Source organism: Neopsephotus bourkii, unplaced genomic scaffold (genome assembly GCF_033783945.1).
Source record: "Neopsephotus bourkii isolate Nb327-2 ecotype Australia unplaced genomic scaffold, CSIRO-AGI_Nbou_v1 NB_735, whole genome shotgun sequence".
NCBI classification, from domain to species: Eukaryota; Metazoa; Chordata; class Aves; order Psittaciformes; family Psittacidae; genus Neopsephotus; species Neopsephotus bourkii.
Genome location: NW_026901233.1, coordinates 266,590 through 289,567, shown reverse-complemented (window position 1 = coordinate 289,567; position 22,978 = coordinate 266,590). Strand labels below are relative to the sequence as shown.

Here is a 22,978-nt window from a genome sequence, read left to right as displayed (position 1 = left end):
ACAGCCCTGCTGCCCTTCTGCCTTACCAAGCCTTTGCTAAGTGTCCTGGGTTCAGCAGTAGCAGCCATTTTTCTCCCTAGAAGCTGGTGCAGTGCTGCGTTTTTGACTTTCAGCCTGGAAATAACGTTGATAACACCAATGTTTTTAGTTCTTGCTAAGTAATGTTTACTCTGACCAAGGACTTTCTGAGTCTCATGTTCTGCCAGGGAGGAGAAGAAGTCGAGAAGCAGCAGAGACAGGACACCTGAGTCAAACCAGCCAAAGAGGCATTCCATATCACAGCACATCATGGCCAGTATAGAAACCAGAGGCAGTTACCCGGAAGGGCTAGATCACTGCTCGGGTTGGACTGGATATCAGTCAGCAAGTGGTGAGTGGTTGCTTTCTCTTTCCTTGCTGTTTCCCTTATCATTAGTATTATTTGTGGTAGCAGTAGTGGTTTTGTGTTATACCTTAGTTACTGGACTGTTCTTATCTCAACCCATAGGAGTTACAGTCTTTCGATTGCCCTTCCCATCCCTATGGGAGTGCGGGGAGGAAGAGGTGGGAGTGAGCGAGCAGCTGCATGGTTCTGGATTGCTGGCTGGGCTTAAACCACGACAGTTCTTTGCGGTGCCGAAAATGGAGCACAATAGGTTGAGATAACAACAGGTCTGACCGGAGTGTGTCTAATCATATTTGTGATAAGCATTGTTTTCAGATTAATAGTCACTCGTCACAATACTGATTTATTGGCTCTCAAAGCTGTTGCTCTTGATCTCACAGTTTCAGCACGTCGTACCTTACTTACAGCCGGTATTTGCTGTGTTAGTGTTCATCGGCTGGAGGGCTTGGGCTAAGGTTCTTGTTTCACTGTACTTTATGGTAATGACCTGTAATACAATAGACTCATTGATAATGAAACTGATCTGGCTTGGGTTCCCACTGTGGTCACCACCTCTATACTTTGGGAGGTATATAATAGAAGTGTTTAACAACTACACTTCTTTTTTCCCCTCCTCGGGTGGTAAACCTATGAAGACATTCCCTTACCTTCCCAGCCCCCCCCCCCCCCCAGACTATTTACAGCATCACAGTATCACAGTATCACAGTATGTTAGAGATTGGAAGGGACCTCAAAAGATCATCTAGTCCAATCCCCCTGCCGGAGCAGGAACACCTAGATAAGGTTACACAGGAACGTGTAGAGGCGGGTTTTGAATGTCTCCAGAGAAGGAGACTCCACAACCTCCCTGCGCAGCCTGTTCCAGTGTTCTGTCACCCTCACTGAGAAGAAGTTTCTTCTCAAGTTTAAGTGGAACCTCTTGTGTTCCAGTTTGTACCCATTTCCCCTTGTCCTTTCATTGTTTGCCACTGAGAAGAGCCTGGCTCCATCCTCGTGACACTCCCCCTTTATATATTTATATACACTAATAAGGTCACCCCTCAATCTCCTCTTCTCCAAACTATAGAGACCCAGCTCCCTCAGTCTTTCCTCATAAGGGAGATGCTCCACTCCCTTAATCATCTTAGTTGCCCTGCGCTGGACTCTCTCAAGCAGGTCCCTGTCCTTCTTAAACTGAGGGGCCCAGAACTGGACACAATATTCCAGATGAGGTCTCACCAGGGCTGAGTAGAGGGGAAGGAGGACCCCCCTTCTAATACACCCCAGGATGCCATTGGCCTTCTTGGCCACAAGGGCACAGTGTCGGCTCATGGTCATCCTGTCGTCCACTAGGACCCCCAGGTCCCTCTCCCCTACACTGCTCTCTAACAGGTCTTTCCCCAACCTATACTGGAACCTGGGGTTGTTCCTGCCCAGATGCAGGACTCTACACTTTCCCTTGTTATATTTCATCAAGTTATTCCCCGCCCAACTCTCCAGCCTGTCCAGGTCTCTCTGGATGGCAGCACAGCCTTCTGGCGTGTCAGCCACTCCTCCCAGCTTAGTGTCATCAGCAAACTTGCTGATAGTACACTCAATTCCCTCATCTAAATCATTGATGAATATATTAAATAATACTGGTCCCAGTACCGACCCTTGAGGCACTCCACTAGATACAGGCCTCCAACTAGACTCCGCCCCATAGACTACAACTCTCTGGCTTCTCTCCTTCAGCCAGTTCACAGTCCACCTCACTACCCGATCATCCAGACCACACTTCCTCAATTTAGCTGCGAGGATGTTGTGGGAGACTGTGTCAAACGCTTTGCTGAAGTCAAGGTAGACCATATCCACCGCTCTGCCATCATCCATCCACCGTGTTATTTCCTCATAAAAGGCTACGAGATTGGTGAAGCATGACTTCCCCTTGGTGAAGCCATGTTGACTGCCCCTCATAACCCTCTTATCCTTGATATGCCTTAAGATGGCACCAAGGATAAGGTGTTCCATCACTTTCCCAGGAATGGAGGTGAGGCTGACCAGTCTATAGATACCCGGGTCCTCCTTCTTGCCCTTTTTGAAGATGGGAGTGACATTTGCTTTCCTCCAGTCCTCAGGCACCTCTCCCGTTTCCCAAGACTTGGTAAAGATGATGGAGAGCGGTCTAGCAATGACCTCCGCCAGTTCCCTCAGCACCCGCGGGTGCATCCCATCTGGACCCATGGATTTATGGATGTCCAGATTGCTCAACTGGTCTCTAACCCATTCCTCATCAACTAAGGCAAACCGCTCCGTTGACCTGTCTTCATCTGAGGTCTCAGAGGTACAGGGCTCTTCAGGACTGCCTCCAGCAGAGTAGACAGAGACAAAGAAGGCATTCAGTAACTCTGCCATCTCTGTATCTTCTGTCACCAGGGCACCCGTCCCGTTCATCAGCGGGCCTACATTGCCTCTGGTGTTAGTTTTATCTGCCATGTATTTGAAAAAGCTCTTTCTGCTGTCCTTGACCCCTCTCGCCAGCTTTAATTCCAAGGAGGCCTTAGCCATCCTAGCTGCTTTCCTACATCCTCTAACAGAAGCCTTATATTCCTCCCAAGTGGCCAGCCCCTCCTTCCATGACCTGTAAACTCTCCTCTTCCACTTGAGCATAGCCACCAATTCCCTATTTAGCCACACAGGTCTCCTGACCCTCTTCCTTGACTTCCTACGTGTCGGGATGCTCTGATCTTGACCTCGGAAAAAGCAGTCCTTGAACGTCAACCAACTATCTTGGGCCCCTTTACCTTCAAGCAGCCTAGTCCATGGGATTTCCCCTAGCAATTGCTTGAAGAGGCCAAAGTTTGCCCTGCTAAAGTCCAGGGTTGCGATTCTACTTGCTATTCTACTGGCCCTACCACACAAGATCCTGAATTCCACCATCTCGTGGTCGCTGCAACCAAGGCAGCCCTCAACCTTCACTCCTTCAACCAGACCCTCCTTGTTAGTGAGGATGAGATCCAGCAGCGCACCTCTCCTGGTTGGCTCGTCCACCATTTGCATGAGGAAGTTATCATCCATACACTGGAGGAACCTCCTGGACTGCGGCTGGGTTGCCGAGTAGTCCTTCCAGCAAACATCAGGGAAGTTAAAATCCCCCACGACGACCACGGCCTGTGACTGTGAGGCCGCTCTCAGCTGCCTGTAGAAGGCCTCGTCAACTTCCTCACCCTGATCCGGTGGCCTGTAACAGACCCCCACAACAGTATCACCCCTGCCAGCCTGCCCCTTAATTCTCATCCACAGACTCTCAACTCGCTCATCATCTGTCCCCGGACAGAACTGAATGCATTGTAGCTGCTCTCGCACATAAAGAGCAACCCCACCACCCCGCCTGGCTGGCCTATCTTTCCTGAAAAGGACATAGCCCTCCATGACTATATTCCAGTCATGTGAGCTGTCCCACCACATCTCTGTAATTGCCACCAGGTCATAATCTCCTGACTTAACACAGGTTTCTAGCTCCTCCTGCTTATTTCCCATGCTGCGCTCATTGGTGTACAGACATTTCAGGGAGCGAGCTGAGCACACCGATTTCACCCTAGGATTACAGGAGGCCTCCCAGTCTTCATCAATTCCGGAGCGCTGTCCCACTGAGGCAAGCCCAGCTACAACCCCATCCCCCTTCGAATCTAGTTTGAGAGTTCTGAATATTTTGAATGCCCTTTAGGTACCCTTGAGACCTGCCTGCTGATTGTGATGGGGATCACAATGTTGGCACACATACAGAGTTAATTGAAGAAGAGGACAAAGGTCAAGGATGATGTCCCATGAAAGATGCAGCTGCAGTCTCTGGTGAGCAGCTTCTCAGATGGAGTGGAAGAGCTGATTTTACTCCAGCTCCTGGGATAAAGAAGACTAAACCCTGACTACAGTAAGTAAGTGACCAATGTTGTGATCACTAATAGAGGGGCCCTGCCTCCAGCTAGGTGGAGGAGAGGGACAATTGGTTTTACTGGACTGTGTGGATCAGATGGCCTGGCACATTAGTCCCACAGAAGTATAAGGCTCTAGTAGATACTGGTGCACAGTGTACCCTGATGCCATCAAGCTGTCAAGGGGTGGAGCCCATTTATATTTCTGGAGTGACAGGAGGATCCCAAGAGTTGACTGTACTGGTGGCTGACATCAGCCTGACTGGGAGGAAGAAGCAAAAGCACCCCATTGTGACAGGTCCAGAGGCCCCATGCATCCTTGGCATAGACTACCTCAGGAGAGTGTACTTCAAAGACCCAAAAGGGTACCAATGGGCTTTTGGTATTGCTACTTTGGAGACTGAGGAAATTGAGCAGCTGTCCACCTTGCCTGGTCTCTCAGAGAATCCTTCTGTTGTGGAGTTGCTGAGGGTTCAAGAACAAGTGCCAATTGCGACCACAACAGTGCACCGGCGGCAATATCGTACCAATCGAGACTCCCTGATTCCCATCCATAAGCTGATCCATAGACTGGAGAGCCAAGGAGTGGTCAGTAGGACCCAATCACCCTTTAACAACCCCATATAAACAGTGCAAAAGTCTAAAAGAGAGTGGAGACTAACAGTAGACTATCGTGGGCTGAATGAAGTCACACCACAATTGAGGGGAAGACAGTCAGGGTTATTCCTGCTTCAGGTAAAGGCAAACCCACTCATGGGATTGCTTTTGCTCAGGGACCTGGATATACTTGGTGGGTAATGGGGGAAGATGGGGAAGTCCGATGTGTACCTCAAGGGGATTTGATTTTAGGGGAAACCAGCCAATGAACTCAATTGTATGCTGTTGCCTGCTATGTAGCACTTTTATAGCCAACCAACTAGATATCTTCAGATCACCAGCAACTGGTCCTGACTTCCCTCCGACCATCATTCCAACAAAGAATGAGCTTTGACAAAACCAGATGAGCTCAGTAGTGACCAGACGAATTCCGTGGTGTCATCAGCAGGCAACAGTTCAACACTGCACACAGATTGTCCTGCTCTGAAAGACTGTTACAAGAGATGGAGCCTGACATCATGGACCAGATGGACTCAGCAGCTTTATAGAGATTGGTCGATACACTAAGGAATGATATCTCTCTCTTTCTGTGTGTGTATGTATATATATATATGACAAGAGTGATGGCATTTTGAAAAATGTGGGATCTGAGCATGACGTGAATGGTATGGAATAAGGGGTGGATACTGTCTTGGGTTCATCTATAGCAGTCATTTTTCTCCTTCTTAGTAGTTGGTGCAGTGCTGTGGTTTTGACTTTCAGCCTGGGAACAACGCTGATATCACTGATGTTTTTAGTTGTTGCTCAGTAATGTTTACTCTGACCAAGGACTTTCCGAATCTCATGCTCTGCCAGGGAGTAGGGGAAGCTGGGAGGAAGCAGAGAAAGGACACCTGACCCAAACTAGCTGAAGAGGTATTCCATACCACAGCACATCATGTCCAGTTATAGTAACTGGGGGCAGTTACCCGGAAGGGCTAGGACACTGCTTGGGTCGGGCTGGCTATCTTTCGGCGGGTGGTGAGCGGTTGTATTCTCTTCCCTTTTTATTTCCCTTATCATTATTATTATTGGTGGTTTTGTGTTATACCTTAGTTACTGGATTGTTCTTATCTCAGTCCGTGGGAATTACATTCTTTTGATTCTCCTCCCCATCCCTTTGGGAGTGGAGGGAGGAAGGGGTGGGGGGAGTGAGCAAGCGGCTGCATGGTTCTGGGTTGCCAGCTGGGCTTAAACCAGGACACTAAGTTTGCAGTGGAAAGTCTGAAATGCCAGGTTTGGAGATCTTTTAGAAACAAATAGCTATCCACTCTCAAACCTGTATGGGGTGTTCCTCAAAACAACATCCTGGGTGTATGAAGAGAAGAACTTTTTAACAGGGGTAATGACTGCACGAACTGGAGGTCAAGACTTCCCATGAGACTGGAAACTCTAATGAGCACCAATTAAAACCTGCAGTGCTCCCCACAGGGCACAGCCACAATGGTGGCAGTCATGGGACTGGCTCTAGCAGGGTGCTCTGCTGAGGGACAGCCCAGGAGCACAGCCTGAAACATCAGCACTGGTATGGAGTGCCGTGCCCTCCAGCCAGGGAGGGATGGGGACACATGACTTGCACGCAAACCTTCTCCTCTCTACGCACAAGCTGGACTAGTACCCATGTTTTAAAGGTAAGTCATCCATTTACCCGGAATTGGCTTCCAATCCTACATCTTGATTGCACCAGGCAAGTGATGTCAATGTAGGCTTCCAGGGCAAACATCTAGAGCTCCTGGAGCTAAAGTGGGTGGTTATGTTGTCTGAATTTGGGTTACAGCTACAGATGGACTCCTGACTGTGGCAACAGTGTGCAGGTATTCTGACATGAGTCTAACTTCACCATCCTCTTAATGTCTCTGTATTAACAGACAGCTGCAGGCCAGAACCATCACTCCCATTGTTAGAAAAGAGTGAAGTTTTTAAGATAAATAATCATATAAAATGGTAGGAAAGATTATGTTTGAGAGGTTTATAAATCAATAGTGTGATTTTGTAGAGTAGAAAGAGCTATAATTTTGCAGTTCCGTCTGCAGTCCGGTATCATGGTTAACCTGTAACCAGTGATACAATGGTAGTCTTGGTAGCAAGAGCTTATATAACCATATATGGTGAAGGGTGTATGGGTGAATTTAGAGAGGTATATTGTGAAATTCTATCCAAGCAGAACCTAGAAATTACCAGAGGTAGTCAAGGGAAAATAGAACAATGCTGGTGTCCACATAATGGTTGGGATATGTCCAGAGGACAAAAAGGTGAAAAGAACAAGCCGAGGAAGACTTCTTACTTCATCCGAGGAAGACTCCTTACTTCATCAGGACGACCACCAGAGGGGGGCTGCGCAAGCGCAGAAGAGGCTGATGTCATAACAGACTGATGTGGCAATCCTTAATGCATATGTATTAGTTAATGATGCAATCTGTATTTAATATGTATTAGTTATGTAACCTTCAGTGTATAAATTGTGAACACGATGTGACGAGGTCGAAGCCAGATTTGGGCGCGTGCCCCTGGTTTCCCAGCGCTGCAATAAAGCACCTCATATAACCATTCCGGTGGTTATGTGTCAGTCCTTACGCTAACACCATGTTCACATAAAGGTCAATCTCACCTGTCGAGCTCTCTTCGCTAGAGAGGTACGTGGTCTTTCCCAGGAGCAGATTCACCATGGTGGGAGAATTGGCTACTTTTAAAGGTGTCTCGCCCTTCCTGTTGCTTTGATGAGGATCCCCTCCATAATGTAACAACAATTTCACCACCTGAAAACAGAAATTGAGACTTGAAGATGCTCATGACATTTCAGTTCCACGTGCTACTTTCATACAGAACTAAAAGGGGGATGTCCTCAAGCAGTCTGTCCTCAGAACATGCCTTATGGTATTAAGTCTTCAATAAGGAGTCAAAAATCAGCAAGATGAACTGACTTGAGCAGGAAATAAGGGAACAGAAGAAGACACAAAGCCACGCTCCCTCCTCAGCTCCAGAAGAAGAATGTATTATCCCCTGCAATAGGGGAACACCAAGTAAAATACTCAACAGAACTGGGGCAGGGAAATTCCTGCCCCTTACATGATGATCAGCAGCAAATGATAATAAAATCACAGACTGGTTTGAGTTGGAAGAGACCTTAGAGATCATCTAGTTCCAACCCCCTGCCATGGGCAGGGACACCTTCCACTAGACCCGGCTGCTCAAAGCCCTATCCAACCTGGTCTTGAACACTTAAAATAGCCAGAACCTCTATATTTGCACAATTGGATGCCTGAAGCACAAGTTAAAAGAAAAAAAAAGTCATTGTAAACACAACTATGAAATCTAGCAAAACCAACCTTGAAGTGTCCATTGTTGGCTGCATCGTGCAGTGGGGTGTCGTCATCCAACCCCTTTGTGTTGACTTCAGCACCCGCAGCAAGTAACTGCTTTGCAACATCATAATAACCCCGGTTGCATGCCTCATGCAATGCTGTCCAGCCTGCAAGCAAAGGGACACTCAGAATACAGACATCGCCTTCTTGGAGAAGGTTGCAGGTGCCAGTCTGTCAAGGGGATTGTTGCTCTGATGGCCAACACAATGGCCCCATTTGCTCAGCTCCCCATGGTACAGCAGGAAGAAAACTGCAGCTCTGCCTTGTTACTCCAACCAGCTTTTCCCTCTGGTCATGCAATGTACTACAGACAGATCACCTGCCAGAAGGGGCACCTGTGACCAGAATTAATCACAACTGATACTTCATAGAATCATAGAATAGTTACGGTTGGAAAGGACCTTAAGGTCATCTAGTTCCAATCCCCCTGCCATGGGCAGGGACACCTACCACTAAACCATGCCGCCAGGCTCTGTCCAACCTGGCCTTGAACACCACCAGGGATGGAGCATTCACAACTTCCCTGGGCAATCCATTCCAGTGCCTCACCACCCTAACAGTAAAGAATTTCTTCCTTATATCCAATCTAAACTTCCCCTGTTTAAGTTTTCAACCTAATACTGATATTAATCATACAGGCAGAGGAACATGCAGATCAATAGCCAAAAAATAGGGTGAAGAGAACAGCAAAGAGAAAAGTGAAGCTCTTGGACATGCTGGAAGGGCCACCTCATGCTAATTCAGCCCCATCACTGGCACAAGTGTTCACCAATAGCACCACTCATCACCTCACATCTGCCTTCTTGCCACAAGACTCAGGACTGTTCCCATCCCAGACTCCTTTCTCTATTTCCACCACCAGAAGCAGGAGCTTGGCAGCCTCTCTGAGGAGGAGTGGTGAGACCCCTGAACGGAGTCTCAGGACAGTCAATATCTCCTCTAACTCAGATGTTGGCCTGGTACAGCTGGGAGCCTGACCCCAATGTTTGGTACTTAAAAACAACCCCCAAAAGCTGTAGGCATCAGCCAGTCAACTCTGGAGCAATGATTTTATAAACCCCCTCTTTTCAATACTTTTGTGCACATCAACTGTTATATTTTAAATAAAAAAGCTAAACCAGACCACCTCCCTTTGTGAATTCCCTTCCAGACTTCCAAGAAGACACCCCTGCAGAGGGTGCCAGTCACAGTTTCAGAGCATGGAACCACAGCAGCCTCAGGGGTTACTATGATCAAGCCCAGCCCAGCATCACTGCCCTGAGCAGGACCATGTTTAGAGTGACAGGACAGCCTGGGAATTCAGCTCCCAAACTCCAACAAGGGAACTGATGCTTTTCAGGGATTTATTATTTTGACAAACTTGAAGTAGGGTTTTATTGTTTTGTTTTTAAAGGACAGCAAGACTTTTTTCCTCCCCAAAGGGCAAAATAATTTTTGCTTCAGACCCTCTTTACAAGTCACAAACCCATGTTATCAAGAAACCACTTTCTTTGGTGGAAGCCATTCTTGGAGGTGGAACATCCAACCAGGTGGGAAAAGATCTGGCTGTCCCCCCAGTGCTGCTAGCGGTCTGGTTACCTGCAAAGTCTTTCACATTGACATCAGCACCCTCAATGATGAGCTCCTTGATGCGCCGGACATCTCCTCGGATGGCAGCTCGATGCAGCCGAGTCTCTCCTCGCTCGTTTCTCTTATTTACTTTATCTTTGGTTTTGGAGGCAGAGTTAGGAGTTCCCTTCTGACAAACTGTAGACTGAGAGGGATGCTTTGGTGTTGTGTCAACTGCATGGAGGAAAGAGAGTGAAGAACTGCAATTCAAAGGAAGCCAAAGAAACCCTTAGAGGGAGCTTTTGCAACGCGCTTCACCTCGCGTCTTCCCAGAACGCTCACCACAAGGCACCAAGAGGCAACTGCACCTCTGTGTGAAAGCCTGTGTGTGCATAATGCAGATATTAATTTCAGGTTGCCAAAGCCCACTGGAGACAACTGCAGTCCTTTAAAAGACTGTAGGCAATACCAGTATTTGGAAGTAGATAATGCAGCTCCTTACCCTAAAACCTCATTTCCTAAGGGAAGTGGCCTTTTACACAAGGTCTGACAGCCTTGAGAGGAGACTACACATTTCCTGGGAAAACATCTGAATGCTCTGAAGACTATACAGCTTCTTAGCCTCCACCCCTGCCAAGTAACAGCAACATAAGCAGGTATATTTGTATTAAGAAGAAACAAAATATGTAGTTAAAAGCTGCAACATATGTGTGTAGGGTGCAGATGTGCACATGCAGACAGCACGGTGCCTCTAAAAACACTGGGGGGTCATGTATGCAACAGATAAAAATGACTAAAATACAAAATCAATGGTAAACACAATCCAGCACCTCCACATCTGAAGTTACAGTTGCAGTGGTTACACGTCTCATCCCTCTCCACAAGAAGAAACCTTAAAAAACCCACAGAAGAAGATATTTTAACTTTATTCACAATGTTCTTTTATTGAGTTAGCCTGAGAGCCAGTGGAAAACCTGGAGCTCTGACATGGAAGAGGCTCCCATGGAACCGAAGCTGTAGTTAAGCAGCCAGGGCAGGCTCCATGGTGGCCTGGATTTGGCCCGTGGGATATGTGCTACTGCCTTACGCTGGAAGAAGGAGGGGCAGCCGCAGGCATGTGTGAAACCCCAGCAGTGTCTGGAGTGGGAGCAGGTGTCCCATTGCCCCACTCCAGCATCCCACCTGCAGCACTGAGAGCAAGGAGATCCCATGAAGCATCATCAGGGATGAGCTGCTGGGGGGGTGCAGCTTATCTGTGCTGCCTTCGAGGAGCTTCCTGAACCACCCTGAGCAAAACCACCCACTGGACCTCACCTGGGCTGTTTGCAGACTCTTCTGCTGTCATCTGCATAAGGAGAGCGACTTGCTGGCGCTCAGAGAGCGGGTATCCTGCCCGGATCCCTGAAAGGCCCATTCCGAAGAGCAATCCAGGCTTTCTGGTAGCAGGCTCCTTTTTAATCCTCTTCCGCTCAGGACCCTGCTTTTCTGTGGTGCAAGGAGACACAGAAACACAAGCCGTGAATGCTGCTGTAACTGAAAACCATGTTCATTTCTGAGCAGCGCTAACAGCTCTTCAATCCATTTCTGTAACACACAAATGGAAAAGCCTGTGGTGAAGGATGCATCCCTGTGATGGGAGCACCAGCACTGCCAGGACATGCACTGCTCCTGCTGTCCATCATCTCCTCCAACAGCATCTCCCAATACAGGCTTCTACTAGTTCTCTCCCCACCATCAAAGAGCAGCACAAGAGGGAGGGAGTGGGTACTTCGTGGTCTGTACCTTGCATCTTGCATCTAGGAGCCTCCATTTCATGCCATGGTGCTTCAAGAAGCGTACACAGCCTTACACCACCACAGCATGGACTGAACTGGAGGCATCTAAAACCATCAACAAAAAGTGCTAGCAAAATACAGGCTAACAGCCTGGAAATGTTGCCATCTCACTTCCTCATCATCATCATCAAACCAAGGGCTCTGCAGCCAAATGGGTGCGTTGTCCTCCCTAGTGTAGATCATCCACCTGCATCCAGGCCAATGACTGCTTAGCTAATTCCTGCATCACACTTAAGAAAATCACAAACAGGAGGGGAGGAAGAAACCCCTGTGCCTGGCTTGTCATCCCCCAAATCCCAGCCTGATCCTCAGTCTCCTAAATCACCCAGCTACAAAGGCAGCTCTCTTTGAGGGACTGAGTACGGCTGCCTCTAAAGCCAGTATTTGCTGCTGGAATGCCATGTGCACAAGGATGAGACAAACCCCAACCTCACCCTGCACCTCTAGCCTTGTTTCCAGCACCCCATGCAGCAGCAGCCTGCTGCAAGCTGGTGAGAACTAGACCCTGTGTTGTGCAACCTGATGCCTCCCTCCCCACTGCCCAGCTCAGACACCTAACCTCTGTAAGAAGCCTGGCTCTACTACAGCTTAAGTACTTTTCCAGTTTTCTTTGTGCAAGTATTGATCTTTTTCCCATGCAAGGAGAGTCGGCAGCCCTTCCTCTGCACTTCTGGTTTGCTTGCTTGTTGATGCTCCCTGGTGAAAGCACAAATCCTGCTGCATCCTTCTCCCTGGTGGATCCACAGAGCTACAGCCATGCCAGAGCCATAGAATCACAGAGTGGTTTGGGTTGGAAGGGACTTTAAAGACCATCTGTTTTCAACCCCCTGCCACAGGCAGGGACACCTTCCACTAGACCAGGTTGCTCCAAGGTCTGTCCAACCTGGCCTTGAACACTGGGGCAGCCACAGCTTCTCTGGGCAACCTGTGCCAGGGCCTCACCACCCTCACAGGGAAGAAATCTTTTTCTCAGCCCCAGCAGTGTCTGGCACTCACCAGGACACTGCCAGAAGTTACAGAGGCATCAAGAGGGTTATTTATCACAGCAAACCTGCAAGTACCTGCTCCCCCGAAAGAGGAATGCCACAACCTGGAGCACTTTCACATGGCCTGATATGGTACACCAAGTCTTCCAGTGAGGTAGGATAGGCATGGGATCTCTTCTACTCAAATGTCAGACTCTACATATACTGATTATTATGCTGAAGATATTTTGAGAATCCCAGAAAGCATTAGAGGGATGATACAAGGAGGTCTGCAAACAAACAAATGTCTGACAACACTTTTCAAGAAACAGGGCTTCGACTCCCAGCAGCCAGGGAGGAGACACCTCACCACGTAACCACACAGCACCCTGAAACTGGGAGTCAAATGTGTGTGTGGAAATGTAGAGCTCCAAGAAGATTTGCAGCAGATCACATAGATGCAAGCTTCACGGACTAGCTGCATCCAGTCTCTTCCCTACTACCAGCCCTGTGCCAGGGCAGGGTCCAGCAGCCTGGGAAAGGCAAATCCTGCACCCTCCAGCCCAGCTCTGCTCATCCAGTCATATTTGTCATTTCATCAAATCCATTGCGGTCTCTGGCACACGGCCACCATCAGGACAGAGCCTGCTTTGCCTCTGCACAAAGTCCAGCAGGTCAGGAGAAACTGTGACAGATGGGTTTGAAGTCATTCAGTGGACTTTGCACCGAAGCACAGGTTTCCTCATTCATCCACCAAACTGCCAGTGGAGTAAAAGTCTCTGGCATTTGAGGGCAGCAGTGTGTGGGGATGTCTCCACTGCTCCAGCTCGACTCATGCCACTTATATCTTCCACACTCCCTCGGCCGTCATCAAACAGGCAGTTCCAAAACCCTTTGCCCTGCACCATGCACCAAGGTGCCACCCTCTGCTGCTCTCCTGTTGCAAAGGTCTTGCCCAGAGCAGATGATTTCCATTGCCCCCTGTACCTGGGACACTGTACATTTAAGAAATGACAACTCTGTACCAGGGAATTTCTCCAACCAGACAGCACAGGCCACCCCTCTTCAAGTAGAAGTCCTGGAAATACATCTATGCATTGGAGAATCCCAGTCTAATTCTCCAAAGTCACATTTTGGTCACCCTGGCAGCCATAATGGAGCTAGAAAATTAAATCAGATTACAGGAAAGTGGGTAGTTTTTTTAATGGCTAAAAATAAAATTAAACTGGATGTGTTTATGGTAAGAAAACAACTGAGCCCAGGCAGTTCTAGGAACCACACTGCCAAGCAAACAGTTGGCTCTGGAGCTCCTGCTCAAAGCAGGCTTGTTAAATCCTGCTCAGCCAGGCCCACTTTATCCACACACCTCAGCTCAGCAGGCAGCTCCTGGTCACATCCAGCTGTGCTGCAAAGCAAGGCACAAGGATGCTCAGGGGGTAACACCTTTGCCAGTGCCACTGGGCAGGGTCTTTGAAGTACAGGCAATGCACAAGGGTTGTACATGATAGAGGACTGCTCCCTGCGTACATGTGGAGGAAGCCACAATTAGAATGGGAATGTTTTCATTAACATTACTGGGCTGCTGCAGGCTGTCAGCATGAGCCTGTGATTTGCAAGGCTTGATTACCAAGTTCAACCGAAAACCCCTAAATTTCTATCAATCCTGCAGTTGCAGAATCTCCTCCTCCACAGAACATTGAACATTAAAAAGCAGGTGATCAACAAGACAAAAATAAACTGGAAAGCAACTGGCTCTCCCTGGCTGTGGTGAGGCAGACAAGGAGTAGGGATTGTGTGTGCTTCCCTGTGGGAAAGTGGCATCACCCAGCGCTGCACAGGTCCCTGGTGCTGAAGGACTGCATCTAGGTTTGCGTGACCATGGTGTTTCACTCCTCAGTACCTCCTTCTGCCAGGCAGGAGAGGGATTCTCTGGTTTCAGGGCCAGAGCTGAAAACGTGTTTTATTTCACTTCAGAAGACTTAGAATCTGATTTTCAGCAGATTTAAAAGGGGCACCTGCACAAAGATCTCTGCTCAGTGCTTCAAGTGCCACTGGCTCCTGCGGGCTGTTCCTCCTCTGTTAAATGCTTCTCTATAACACCTTGCAGCAACATGGAACGTTCGCAGTGGGTAAATAAATACCTCAGCAAACAGGAATAAAGGTTATTTTACACTAAAACCCCTTTAGCAAGCTGCACACATGCCAGTTCCTGCATGGAAGTACAAAAACCAGAGGCACAAGGGGGTGTGCAGTCAAGGAGTTATCGCACTGCCCAACTCCAGAGATGATGGCTGGACCAGGCACACTGATCCCAGTAGGAAGGAAGATGAGAGCAGCCCAGTGATGTGCCATGCACCTACAGTCAGATATTTTTAAAACAGCTCTCTTGCTGCTTGCTTCAGCCTTCTGCAAACTTCCAGAGCAAAGCCTCAGCCTGGCGCCGCCATGGTTTAATTTGGGAATCCTGCTCAGCTCTTCCCTCATGCTGACACTGGCAGGTACCGCGTGCACAGGCTTAAAGGAGAAAAAAGCAGGATCTGAGGAGAGCTGTGTCTGTCCAACACAGCCAGGAGCTGCTGCTCCTTCCCTTTATCAAACCCAGGAGGTTCACAAAAGGCAAGATAGGAGCAGGTTCCCAGGACAAAGGGGTTTGAGCATTAGCCTGCAGGTGGTTCTTGTGCCCAAATTTAGAGTCCAGGTCATGCAACACTCATGCTACTGCAGTGGGGACTAAATCCAGGATTGCTGGAAGACTTTCAGCAGCTCTGTGGAAGTCCCAAGACACAGAGGCATTCAGGGCTGTTGGGATGGCTCTAGCAGGCCCTAGCCAAAATGGGAGAGAGGCAGGAAAGGAAAGAGAAAACGGTGGTGATAGAAAATCTGTTGGAGATTTCTCAAACACGCACTGTGAGATACTGGCAGGTTGTGAGGATGGGAGCTCCAACCCTGAGCTGCAACTGAGCCACATGGCTCCTTGCTCCCCACAAATGTGTTGTATCCTGTAATGCAAAAAGCTTCTGTTTAAACTGTTCCAACATGACAACACACACATATAAGGTGGTACCCTGCAGAAAAATACCATTTCCAAACCAAGCAGCTCATGCTGAACATCTTGGCGCTGACTGTTGGCTAGCCAGTGAGTGGGGATTTTCAAGTTTATTTGCCAAGCAAGTACACAAACAAAAGGTCCATAAGAATAAATTAGAATGGCACAGACAGCAACAGAGACTGTATTGCACCCCTGAGAGACTGCACAAGCCTCTGCTTTCCCCATCCCCAGCCTAGCACACATAAGATTGACTAATTTTTACTGCAGAAGTTGTAGGGCATGAAACGTTTTGGAGCATGTCAGCTCAAACCAGAGGAAAAGCAGGTTTAACCTGAGTGCGGGCAGCCTGGAGCTCACAGGGCATCTGCAGATGTGGACCAATGCATGCTGAACAAGGCTGATCACAAGTCAAAGGGTTTACAGCAGCATAATACAACCACTTCAAGAGGCTCTGTGTGCATCCCCAGAATTTAAGGACAAGCGCACGGTATGGTGCCAAGGGGAAGGCTTCAGTGCTGCAGGGGCACAGCAATGGTGTGAAATGGGAAGCAGCACAATGGCATGGGCAGACAGACAAGAGAAGGGCAGCTGGGAGCAGGACAGAAGTAAGGCAGTGAGAAGGGTGAACAGGGCTGGCACGGCTGCACAGAGACCACTGAAAAGCAGAGGAAGGCAGCACTTAGGCCAGAGAGCTGCACCTGAGGGCCAGCACAGGGAGGAGGCTCTGCACCATGAACATGCTGCAGAGCCTGCAGTACACACAGGCTGGGGAGACAACAGATGGGAGATGGTATCTGGCTCATCAGCTAAGTGAAAGCAGGTGCCAAAAAGGAAATCGAGGAGGTAAACGACAGGAAAAGCTGTAGCAGGGTCTATTTCAGCAGAAAGGCAAGGAAGGTACCTGAGCTGCTCCTGTACAGCAGTGAGCTGTTCTCTAATCTGAAGGATGGAGATGGATCAGGACCAGAGCCAGAGCCTGATCCTGCACAGCTAAGCTAAAAGGATGGTAGAGATGACAGCTTCAATACTCGGGAGCAGAGGAGAGGTGCCAGCAGGAAGAACAAGCCTGTTTATAACCATGTCAGGTCCCTGTGTGGGGCTGAGCCCCATCAGCCCAGGGACAGAGCACCTGCAGGCTGGACCCCAGTAGTTGCAGTATTTTTAAAAGCATCATTCTGCTAGAGAGGTTCAATGCTGTGTGGTATCCTGCAATCCAAATACAGGCATTCTCCTTCCACTTGCAGGACAGACAACACTGTCTATGCATGTAAACATGTAAATGCATCTTCTCACCAGAACAGCCACTGGCTAACAAACTGCTACAAGAGGAACTAAGGGGCTTACATCAAAACCAAAACTCCATGTTAAACATGAATAATTCCAAGACCCCAATTTGCAGGTCCAAACCTTTCATTTCCTACAAAACAGAGGGAACCAGAGGAGAGAGGACAGGGAAGAAGGCTCCACACAGCCCCCCCTCCTGGAAGCTGGGGGCAGGACACTGCAGACAGAGCTGATAAAAGCTCTTGTATGAAGGAAAAAGACATAATTGATAGATTTTTGGTTCACAGACACACAGCGCACTGCAACCTCTCACTCTGCATGTTAAGGAGGTGATGAGGGGGGAGGAGGGAGATTTATGGCAGCTCCCATCATAAAATGACCTGCTTTTCCACACAGCACTTCCCAGATGGCTGATGCACAGGGAGTTTCTAAGGGTGACCTGAAGGTTGGTGTTTGCCAGTCTATCCACACTGTATCAGCATTATGGAGCCCAGCCAGAAATGGAGAATTCTGACATTCAGTCTCTCCCTGGTTGCTAGGTGAGAACAGTTTATTGACTATTTTATTAAAAGGACTGAAATTATACAAAGACAGACCCAGTGCAGCAGAGCCCGTTAGAGTCCCCCAGCTGCACACAGCAGAATGAAGCCAGTGACAGAAAATGAACACAAATAAGAGTTTCAGAGGCAGATGCATTTTTTAATAAGCCAGCAATTTGCTTCTCACAGATTCCCTCACCAGCTTCCCAACTTGTGACTAATGAGCCCGTTCTCATGAAGTAGCACTCAAAACCCTTGCAGGCACTAGGCAACCCAAGAGCCAGCTCCAGAAGAGGATGATGTTTTGGGTCATCTGATTCATCAGGAATTTTCTAACCTAGTAATTAGAGGAATGTAACATACTCAGGGGATTAGCATGAAGGAGGCTATGAAGCAGCACAAGTTTTAAGCTCAGAAAACAACTCCTGCTGACCATCCTCATGTCTCCCAGCAGCATATAAACCCATGGGATCAGCCCTGGGCTCCCAGACAGCCCTCTGGAGCCAGGGAAAGGTGGGTGTGCGCACATTAGCTCACAGGGCCAGCTGGGGTTTTGTCTCTCCCCTCTTTCCCCAAAAGCAAAACCATCCTGTGCCAAGGTGGGGCCTTGGGCAAGTGCTCAGGTGCTCTTCAGAGGGGCAGGGGCACCTCCAGGGTGCACAGCTACTTGCTAAATAAATATATCATTATACAGGGGGGGACTGCAATACAAAACCTCAAAAACCTGCTGTCTGGCCAGGAACAGACCTCAGGGTGGGGGCAAAGAAGCTGCCAGACATCCCAGGTCAAAGGGGAGATGGACACTGCCCCAGCCCCATGGCCAGGGGGGTCACCAACACCCCTCAAAACACCAGCAGAGTGTGATGGGCAGCTAGGAGAGATGGCAAGAGAGAGCAAGGGGTTGGGGAGGCAGGAGGGCTGGAGACACAAAGTAGTTCCACCAGCTTCTTATTTTCAGCTTATACCTACTATATTATTCAAGAACTTAAAAGCACAGTATTTCTTTCTTTTCTTTTTTTCTTTTTTTTTTTAATCAAAGCAAGAGACAGAAACAGCTTAAGGACTTTCACATTTCAGCTGCAGGGCTCTCAGGACATGTTTTCTATTCTCCCCCACCCAGTCTAGCCACCTCTCCCTGTCCCCCCAAGCTGAGATGACCATCAAATGCCACAAGACCACAACAGATGCAGATGACGACATTGTTATTTCAGTCAGCACAGCTCTGATAGCATGGAGAGAAACGGGTGCCTGCTTGGCTGTGAGCTGTTGCTGGGCTGATGGAGGAGGAGGCAGCTCACCATCACTGCTGGATCTGAGGGCTCCAGCTTTCAGGTTATCACCCACAGGATTCAAATGGCATCCAACCCACTGCAGATCCCATTCTGCAGCACTTCCAGAGGCACACAAACCCCTCCTGCCTCCCCCTGCTCCCTCCTCAGGGAGGATGTAGGGAGAGATCAGGGAAGAGCATCAAGGAGCATCTCTGTGCCAGCCACCCCAGCCCACCTCTCCTGTATCTCCCTGCAGGTGGCTTCCCAGCAGGACGGTCCCCTTCTCCCTGCTGTGCCTGCAGGATGCTCCTCTGCATGCTTCGTAACATCACCAGTAAATGCCTAACCTGCTTTCAGCACAGGAAACAAGCAAGGAGCTGCTGAAATTACTGGGAAAGAAGCTGTCTGTATTTGTTTGGTGGCTGCCAGGCAGCACACAGGCTCTCAGCAACATCTGAGGATGTGGGGAGATGCCACACGAGTGAGAGGAGAAGGAAGGAGAACTCTCAGGCAGAGAGATGCTGTTCCCACAGTGCTGGATCTGTAACATGCATAGTCACATGCTCACAGCTTTACACCTATTTTTTCCCCTAAAGATGGTTTATTCAGTTAACTCTAAGGAACCCAAGAGCCAGAATTGTTATTCTAGAAACCATTTTGAAGGAGCTAATTTAAAAAGATTTATCACTGAATCTACTGTACTCAGTACCCTTTAAACCAGTGCTGGGCTCCAGGAGCCCATCTCCGGTACGGGAACAAACCCCAAGCGGAACTGGGAGCTGCCTCAGCATCAAGACGCAGTAAAGGCACACTGCCTGGGGGTGGGATGCTGCAAACAAAACTAGATCAAGAATGAAATCGCTTGCTTTCTGAGCACCTCAGCACTCTGCCATCAGGGCATGCTCCTCAGCCATCTCTAGGAGGGAGCTGCAAGAGCAGGACTGAAGGAAGAAGGGCAGGTGAGGTGCTCTGCTGCAGGGAGTGAAGGGCTGAGGCAGATCTCTGCCATTGTCGTGGTTTAACCCCAACCAAGACAGCTTGTGCACTTACTCCCAGTGAGTGGTGCCAGGCTGGAAGCAATCGAGGCCCATGTTAGTCCGTCCCCCCGCCCCCCTTCCCCAGAGGGATGGGGAGGAGAATCGAAGGAATGCAACTCCCACGGGCTGAGATAAGAACAGTCTAGCAACTAATGTACAATACGAATCACCACCGCTACCACCAACGACAACAATGATAAGAGAAAATAGCAAAGGAAAGGAGTACAATACCACGCGCCGAACCACCAGTCTGACCCGGCCGACCCCCTGTCCTTCCGGGTACCTGCCAGTTCCCCCCTGGGCATGACGTGCTGTGGTATGGAATACCTCTTTGGTCAGTTTGGGTCAGGTGTCCTGTCTCTGCTTCCTCCCGGCTTCCCCTCCTCCTTGGCAGAGCATGAGACTCACAAAGTCCTTGGCCAAACCAAAACATCATTTTTATCAGCTTTGTTCCCAGCCCGAAAGTCAAAACACAGCACTGCACCAGCTACCAAGAAGGAGAAAAAATGACTGCTGCTGCTAAACCCAGGACAGCCCTCAAGCACACACCTTCCCCAGGAACACCCGGGTGCAGCTGGAAAAGCCATCCTGGTGACATGAGGCACCAGTGCTCAGGATAAGTACTATGAGCACACAAGAGACAGAGGTTAATATTTGCAACCTGACAGCAAGGGGATGGTGCCATCCACGCACCAAGGTGGCAGAGGCAATGAGGCACATGGGCTCATCCCAGCTGTCCCAGCACAGGTTGGCACACCAACAGTGCTGCCTGACACCTGGCCAGGGCAGGCTTTGCCACCCTTCCATGGTGAGGCAAACCCAGGACAGATGCTTTCTTGCACTACAGCGCACACACGTCAAAGCTGAGCCAGAGCTATTCAGGCACAAAAAAAACCCCAACAAAACAGGAAACAGATACACTGTGCTAAGGAAAATGAGTCACTGCAACAAATCAGGATGAGGATTCACTACTGTTTAAACATTTAAAGAGGGGAGAAAATATCCCACTACAGGCAAAAAAAGAGCTCTCCTAGCTCCCACATTCTTACAGCTAAATTCCACATGGCTGTGTAATACCCTAGCAAAACTACTCTCGAACACACACAATAGCCTGTGTACAGCAGCTCGACTATGTTATATAAATCATCTAAGACCAACCCTACAACTGGAACACTAATGTCGCAATCCTGATTTTCCCAAGAGCTGAAATCAAAGTTTAGGAGTGTGCAACTTTGGTGCACTGCAAACACACTTCTACCTGCTCAATGAAAGCTGGCCTCGAGCCAGGCCAAGGAACACAAGGGCTTGAGACACCCCATGGTTGCAATCATAGAATCAGTGGGGTGGTGCAAGAGGAGAGCAAGGTGCCAGTAAGTTTTCTCTCATCTCAAGAATCTGATTCCTGGAGTAAAAGAATCTCAAAGAACAGGCTCCTGATAAAAGTCTTGGTCTGACTCTAGGTGTTTATCTGCAGCTCCCTGCTGCTATGTCCTCCCCAACAGCTGAGTTGCTTCCTCTCCTCAGTCTCCACCAAACAGGTTTCTAGAGACTCGCCTACACATTCTCAGCATCTGTGGAGCCCAGTTTGTCTTTACATGTGTCTTTGAGCACCATGACCACCACTGGCTGTCCTGCATGCAGGGAGCTGGGCTGCTGCCCCTTGGCTTGGCTCTGCTTCTCTCACACCCACTTCCCTAGGAAGGGCGAGCTCTGAAGAGGAAGATGAGTCCAAAGAGATAGAGTCCCACTCCTGCTGAAAGCAGGGGCTGATGGGCAGGGGTGTCTCACAGGCTGCACTGCTGCTCCTCTGCACCCTGCAGCAGCTGCAGCCTCTCCCCAGCTTTCTCCTCTGCTCCCCTCCCCTGCTAGTCTCCTTTTGATTTTCTTCTCACTGCTGCCAGCTGGAAGATTTCTAACATCTCTATAGCCAGAGAGAGACCAGAGCCCTCTTAACTGCTGCTGGGGGACATGGAAAGCATGCTGGTGGAGCCCTACCATGACATTGTAGCTGTCACGAGGGTCAGACAGCCCTAAAGCAAGTTTGGCCTTAAATTCTCAACCGAGTACTGAATGTGGCAGAAACACCCTTGACATAAAGCAGAAGCTATGGTTCCAGCTAATCTGTTTTGCCTTGCCCCAGCCATCCTCTCTCCAAAGGTGAAACCCCTTGATTTATTCAAGTGAGACACTACAGCATGATGAATGTGCTTAGGAACACAAGAAGGCTCCTATGGGGACCACACTGCTTGGAGAGCAAGTGAGGATCACCCATGTCAGGCTGTAACCCCCTCTGCTCCCCGATGGTAGGGGCTATCCTTCCTCCCACCACTGCAAACCCCAGTTGATTCATTCTCCAACACACTCACCTGTCCACATACACCAAATATAAACCTGACACTTCAACCCTGCCAAGGGTCATCAGTACGAGCTGTCCTCTAATGAAATGAATTCATGTTTTGAGACTTTCTCTCTAAAAGGGAGTTCAGCAGCTGTGAAAATTACTATTGGGCACATGGAAACCCATAGCAATGACAAGACAGCCTCAGGACACTGGGCCCTCACCAACGTGGTGACTCTGACTTCTTAAAATCTGCCCTCCCAACTTCTGAACAAGAGGAGACCGGCAAACAGCTCCTGTAGGCTGACATACCACAGACCACCTCACATGCTCACCCAAGAGTAACAGCAAATGCATAATTTTTACCATTTCTAAGCACATTCCCAACTTTTAGATCATTTTATCTCTTGATCTTTACCTGACCAGAACTATTTCCAAACACAGATTTCCTAGAAACATCCAGAAAGGACCTACACCAAACTCTGACAATAAAGCCACAGCTAAGCCTCTTACAACCAAATAGCATTATTTGTTCCATGCCAAAGCTTCACTACAGCTCTTCACAACTGCTTACTGATCAAACAGCCCATTTGATGTCTCTGTAGCTACATGCGGCCATGGTGGGAAAGACACAAGTGTACCAGCCACTCTTCTGCCATGAGATGCGACCTGCCTGACCATGACACAGGCTGAAACACCCACATCAGCATCAGTGCTTCTCAGAAACCGGGCGTGTGTTGAGGATATGTTGTTCATTCATGTCACAACCACCAGAGCAACCTTGGCAGTGCCAAGAACAGGAGCAGACAGGTCACCTTAATGACCTTGGGGTCCTGAGG

General features: G+C 49.0%; 1 protein-coding gene across 2 annotated transcripts in view; it reads right to left on the bottom strand.

Moving 5' to 3' along the window:
- The window catches only part of LOC133212692 (ankyrin repeat domain-containing protein 11-like), a 198,807-nt gene that overhangs the window by 11,863 nt on the left and 163,966 nt on the right, over positions 1-22,978 (bottom strand). For both annotated transcript variants that reach the window (XM_061354378.1, XM_061354377.1), the window contains exons 5-8: positions 11,136-11,306; positions 9,852-10,055; positions 8,238-8,380; positions 7,520-7,667 (exon numbers count right to left, since the gene is read on the bottom strand). In XM_061354378.1, coding sequence (XP_061210362.1) covers positions 7,520-7,667; positions 8,238-8,380; positions 9,852-10,055; positions 11,136-11,306 — 666 coding nt within the window. The remainder of the gene's footprint in view (positions 1-7,519; positions 7,668-8,237; positions 8,381-9,851; positions 10,056-11,135; positions 11,307-22,978) is intronic.